The sequence below is a fragment of the Molossus molossus genome, unplaced genomic scaffold (assembly GCF_014108415.1).
Source record: "Molossus molossus isolate mMolMol1 unplaced genomic scaffold, mMolMol1.p scaffold_m16_p_14, whole genome shotgun sequence".
In the NCBI taxonomy this organism is placed as follows: Eukaryota; Metazoa; Chordata; class Mammalia; order Chiroptera; family Molossidae; genus Molossus; species Molossus molossus.
The window spans coordinates 87,871,747-87,877,746 of NW_023425349.1; the positions used below are offsets into that span (position 1 = coordinate 87,871,747).

General features: G+C 51.2%; 1 protein-coding gene across 7 annotated transcripts in view; it reads right to left on the reverse strand.

The window, feature by feature from the left end:
- The window catches only part of FAM120A (family with sequence similarity 120A), a 102,636-nt gene extending 97,053 nt beyond the window's left edge, over positions 1-5,583 (reverse strand). For 3 of the 7 annotated variants that reach the window (XM_036260277.1, XM_036260275.1, XM_036260278.1), the window contains exon 1: positions 4,881-5,354. In XM_036260277.1, the coding sequence (XP_036116170.1) occupies positions 4,881-5,354 (474 nt within the window). Of the gene's footprint in view, positions 1-550; positions 693-4,880 lie in introns of those variants that run through there. The other 4 variants (XM_036260271.1, XM_036260276.1, XM_036260274.1 and 1 more) reach the window with 4 other exon arrangements.
- Positions 5,584-6,000: the final 417 nt, after the last annotated feature.

Here is a 6,000-nt window from a genome sequence, read left to right on the forward strand (position 1 = left end):
AAACCCTCAATAATTTGATGTCACAACCCACCAATGGGTTTGCAAAGCACTTGTCAGACCTTTTGGGTAAACTTGGTGAGTTCACATGTTGGGGATATTAGAAATGAGGATGAAGGAAAGGGAGAGACTGCTGGGCTAGAATTGACATGACACTTTGTAGGGACTGGCAGGATGAGATTATAACATGTTAAGGATGACTCTGAGGTGGTAGCAACCGAGTATGTGTGCATATCATTTGTAAGGGTTAAATAAATTATGGAATACTACGTGGGTATTAAAATGAATTAGAACTATAAGCATAGACATGGAAAGATTATTTTACTATTTACAAAAACCCAAATTCCTCAACAATCCATTGTGTGATTACAGTAACCTTAAAAAATTAAAACTATACTGTGATAATGTGTTATATAATGTATAATATAAAATATATGTAGGCAGCTGTTGTGGAAACTAGTATGGTGATTCCTTGAGAAATTAAACATAGAATTACCAACTGACCCAGCAATTCACTTCTGGGTATATACCCAAAAGAACTGAAAGCAGGCACCTGAACAGATCTTGTACACCCATGTTCAAAGCAGCATTATTCATTACTCACTACAGCCAAAAGGGAAAGCAACTCAAGTATCTGTGAAGGGCTGGAGGGATAAACCAAATGGGGTCCATCCACACAATGGAGTATTATTAAACCTAAAAAAGAAAGGAAATTATAACACAATTTTACAACATGGATGAACCTTGAAGACATTAGGCTAAGGGAAATAAGTATTTTAAATGAATGACTGGTTTGAGTTATAATACTGTCAATTTCGAACCCTAAGTATTCCCTGGGCAATTTGAGGTGTTTAAGAATAAGGTGTATTGCTAGTTTTCAGTGTCTCCTGGATAGGAACTGTGCCGCTCCTGTTATGATTGCAAAAAGCGTTAGAGGCCGTTTGCTGTGGAATCTGACCTGAAAGCGAACTGCTGGTAGGCACACCCTTAAAGCATTCTTACTCAATGAAACTGAACTTTGGCTTTAGCAGGGCACTTCCCTCTTGAAGAGGTTTCTGGCTACCTGTCCCCAGGTGTCAATCAGCAAGCCCATTTCTTCCCATATAAAATGGGGTAACAAAATGCTGAGGGTTAAATGAGACAAACAGTGCTGTGCGAGAAGACCTAGCAAGGGCCTGCCCCCTACAAGTTAGTCCCCTGCCCCCATCAACTATGCAAGGAAAGAGAGCATCATTCCAAGATCTCAGGCCACAGCAGAATCTCATTTTTCCGATGACTTAAAACATCAGCACTGTTTTATGTATATCTAAGTAAATACACTAGAGCACTGATTCAGGACAAGATCTGAAGAACTTCATCATAAACCCACACACCAACACTGTAAATCTTGTGACAGGAACATTTAGGAAACCTCCAGGGATCTAACGCCACCAAGATTTTTAAATAAACATCAATTCCTCACTGAGTGTCAAAGGTTATGATGACTCAAGGCACACCAGAGGAAATGCTCCTTAGTAACTAGCAGAAGCCAAATTCAGGCCAGGCAGTTTAGTGACCTGAACAAAATTAGCTGATACATAAGCCAATTTCTGATGGTTAAAGAAATACAATTATTACTATTTCTTTACAGTAATAATTGTACTTTATCAAAGATATACTCTTCTAAGTAAAAAAATAGATTTATCTCAGCAAAGTTCACAGAAAATTAAAACCTTTCTGACAGTTTATAGAAGCCTGAAGACTAAAGCCTGAAGATGGTGGATTTTTATAGGAGAAATGCCTCAGATGCCCAATATTACACATAGGTGCTCGTGTCAATTCTTTGTCAATTTTTACTTAACTTTTTTTTAAAGTAGATTATTGCACAGTAAAATTAACTTTTATTTACTTTTGAGGTATAGCTCTATGATTTTAAAACATGTTACCAACACCACCGTCAGGGTACAGAACAGTTCCATCACCCCAAAAAGCTCCCTCCTGCTGTTCCTTTATATTCACACCTCTTGCCCTTCCCCTCATCACTATAGTCTTATCCTTACGAGTACCATAAAAATAGAATCATACCTTTTGAGCCTGGCTTTCACCCAAGTTGTTGCATTTATCAATACTTCCTCCCTTTTTATTGCTAAGTAGTATTGCATAGTACAGATGTACTACAGTTTAACTATTCACCTATTAAAGGATATCTTGGTTGTTTCAAGTTTGTGCTACTATGAGTAAAACTACTATAAACATCTGTGTATGGTTTTTGTGTGAACAAATATTTCATTAAATAAATACCCAGAGGCAGAATTGCTATGGTAAATGTATGTTCAAGTCTATAAGGAACCACACTAAGCTGTTCTCCAGGTTGGCATGGTGCCCTCTTGCATTTCTACCAGCCACATGGGGCAATTCCAGCCACTCAGCGTTCTTGTCGGCACTTGGTATTGTTGGTGTTATTTTAGCCCTTCCAACAGTGATATTTCATCATGGTTTTAACTTACTTAGCCATTTTAATGGGCATCTTTGAAAAGTAGTACACACTGCTTCACTCCCTCAGAGAATGCTAAACATAAATTCTTCTGACTCAAAATCATCCTTATAAACACTGTACCAACCCCTCAGGGGCTAATGAGTTACAAGGTTGTGTTTTCTAAAGTAGCCCCCAAATTATTTTTTTTTATTTTTAATCCTCACCAGAGGATATTTTTCTATTTATCTTCAGATAGAGTGAGAAGGAGGAGGGAGAGAGAGAGAAACATCCATGTGAGAGAGACACATGGAATGGTTGACTCCCACAGGACCCTGACCAGGGCTGGGGACAAGCCGCAACTGAGGCACATGCCCTTGACCAGAATGGGACCCGCACAACTCTGGTCTGCAGGCCGACACTCTAACCACTGAGCCAAACCAGCCAGGGCCAAAATTGTGTCTTTTTAAATAGTTTTTAAGAAATCTTTTCCCTTGTGAAGTGTCACTTCTTGCGATTAATGGTGCTCCTGCCTCTAGCAGACTTTCCTCTGCACCCTTCTCAAGCCGAGTTTAGAAAGAGATAACTAAGCAAATCAGAATTACATCTGAAAGGGAGAGGGGAGTCTATGAGGAAGAGAACTTGATTCTGCAACGGAGAGAAAACAGGCATGCACAGGGGCACCAAGAAAAATACAAAGGGATTTTACAATTAAAAAAGAAGTCAGCAGTTCTTTCAATAGATACATAGCGACTGTTCACACACTGATTCAAATCCTGATGTTTGCAGTGTTCTTTTGAAAGTCCCTTATTAGAAAGCCCATCCTGTCTTTCCAGTAGTAGTTTCCATCTCGGAACAAGATACAACTGTTCACATTCATTGACATCTTCTAGAGGTGGATCACCTCTGGGAACCGGCCTTACTTCTTGGGAGAGCTCTGGCTCCAGAGCAGAAAACGCCAGCGGCAGCCCCTGGCTCTCACCCCAACTTCCCCACAGAGAAACCCCGTGTCTATGCCATGCTCACAGACCAATCGCTGTTCTGCCAGCAGCCCCGACCTGCAGACTTAGAAACCCTGTCACCAATTGCAACAGGATCGGGGTGGGACTTCCGCTATCACTTTAGGCTTAACCACCACCATCTCAGTTCAGGCAGCAAGGGGCAGTGAGGAAGAGTTTCAATTTCACAAACTTTGGGCTTCGAGCAGTTTCAAGAGGAAATAAAGGAAGTGAAAACAACCTGGAAGACAGAGGGGCAACATCCAGAAAACCAACACAGCCCACGAGAAACCTTAAAAAAAAAAAAGTGAAAAAGGAAGCAAAACTCAAGTCAAGGGTCAGTGATTTGCATGTTATCTCTGCCCTCGATGCTGGTCCTGAAGCTCTCCATGGCCCAGGTTCAGCTGGGCACCCTCTGCCAAAGGGACAGCTGAGCAGCCACAGCCAAAGCTCTAATTACCTGGGTGCGCCGCCCAAAGTGTCGGAGTCCCCACTGGGCAAAGAGAAGTAAATCCTGGAGACTAATGCACATGCTCTTCCCTGACTCGGAACTACTACTTTCACAGCACCCAGCCCAGGAGTTTGTTCACACAGACTCTAAATCACAGAACTAATACCAGTTCATCGTGTCAAATGTTACCGTATTTTCGAACCTAACACGCAAAAATCAGACAATTTCTCTACAACTGTCATCTTACGGGGAATGTGGACACAGCCCTGTGTTTTCAAGGGGGGCCAATTCCGCAGGCCTTATCCAGGTCACTGCCTGGCTGAGACTCGGTGACAGCAGCTGGCAGCTTCCACCCACCCCCACTGGCTGGGGACCCCTTCCTGCCGCCATCCAGCTCACTTGCCCCCGTGAAAAACCTGTTGCTGTCCAAGCACTGCTATTCGGAAACGGGCACCTCGTCTAAGTTCAGGGGAGTCACCAGCCCGCCTCCAAGAGTCGGGGAGAACTCGTGGGCGTCCGAGAGAGAGGTGCTGCACCCTGCTAGCCCAGTCTGCACCTACCCGCCAGTCCTGGGGGTCTGGAGCGGCCTGAGCAGCGGGACCCCTGGGCACTCGCAGCCGCCAGCCGGGTTCCAGACCGAGCGTCCATCTTGCGGCCCGGCGGACAGGAAGGGGAGAGCGGCGCCTATGGCCCAGACCCCCCGCAACCCTGACCCCCCGACGCGAGAGACCCCGCCACACCCCCGACTCCGGCCCCCCTGACCCCGGCCGACCCCAGGTTTCCAAACCCCACCGGAGGCCGGCCCCAGCACACTCTGACCCTAGTGTCCCCTGACCCCAGAATCCCGCCGATCCCCGGCCCCGGGCCCGACCCCAGCCCCGAACCCCCAGACCCCAGCCGGCCCCGCCTCCGGCCGGGATCCAAACCCCGGCCCCCCGTCCACAGCCCCGACCCCGGCCCCGCCGCGCGCCCGCGGCCGCACCTTGACGTGGAAGCGGATGAGCGCCAGGCGGATGCAGTGCGCCATGCAGACGGGCGGCAGGAACCAGACCTTGGGCGGCGGGGTGCCCTTGTTCTGGACATGGCTGACGATCTGCTGCGCCGTCTGGCGCTCGTTGCCCTGCCGTTTGACCCACTCGTGCAGCCGCGCCTTCTCGAGCGCGCCGTTGAAGAAGACGAAGAGCTCGATGTTGCCGCCGAAGCAGGCCTTGGCCAGCGCGGCCAGGTAGCCGAGCATGTGGTTCCACTGGCCGCCGCTCACCCAGTCGGTGTAGAAGCCGCCGTAGAGGCGGTGCAGGCAGTTGTCGGCGTCCACCAGCAGGCGCAGCGGAGTGTGCGGGGGCCGCTGCCGCCCGCCGCCCACCAGGCTGCCCCGGGCCAGCTTCTGCAGCTCCACCGGCACCACGGCGCTCGGGCAGTGCTTCTCGATGTAGTCCTGGAAGCCCTGCACGCCCATGGCGGCGGCGACGGCGGCGGGCGCGGGGCGGCGGGGCGGCGGGGCCGCGGGCGGCGGGGCCGGGGGCGGCGGGGCCGTGGCGCGGCCGGGCGGCGGCGGGCTCTAGGGAGGGCCGGGGCGGGCCGCGGGCGTGCTCATGGCCGCTGCGGCCGCCATGTGCTGCCGCCTCCCAGGGCCATGGCGGGGAGGGACTGCGCCGTGCGCCGCTCCAGGCCCAGGCCAGGCAGAGGCGGCCTCTCGCGGGCGGGCGGGCGGCGGCGGCGGCGGGGCGGGGCGGGGCGAGCTGACGTACGCGGCCGGCGGAAGAGGCGGTGCCGCGGCCTGCGGGCCGAGCGGAGGTCTGGGCGCCCGCTTGCTGTGGGGCCCGCGGAGGAGCACACCCCGGGGGCAGAGGACGCGCGGCCCGGCCCGGGGGAGGGCGCCGGGACTCCCGCGGCGCTCTCGGGTCTGCGCGGCGCCTTAGATCCCGCGGGGAGGCGGCTGCGTCCCATCCCGTCCCCGAGACCAATCAGGCGGCCCTGTCCCCATCCCTACTCGGGAGCCGTCACCCCAAGGAAGCCCCTTCCCATCGTCGGGTGCAGTTACCCCAGCAAGGCCCGCGTTGTCCCCAGATCCGGTCATCCCGGGGAAACCCTCTTCTATCCCG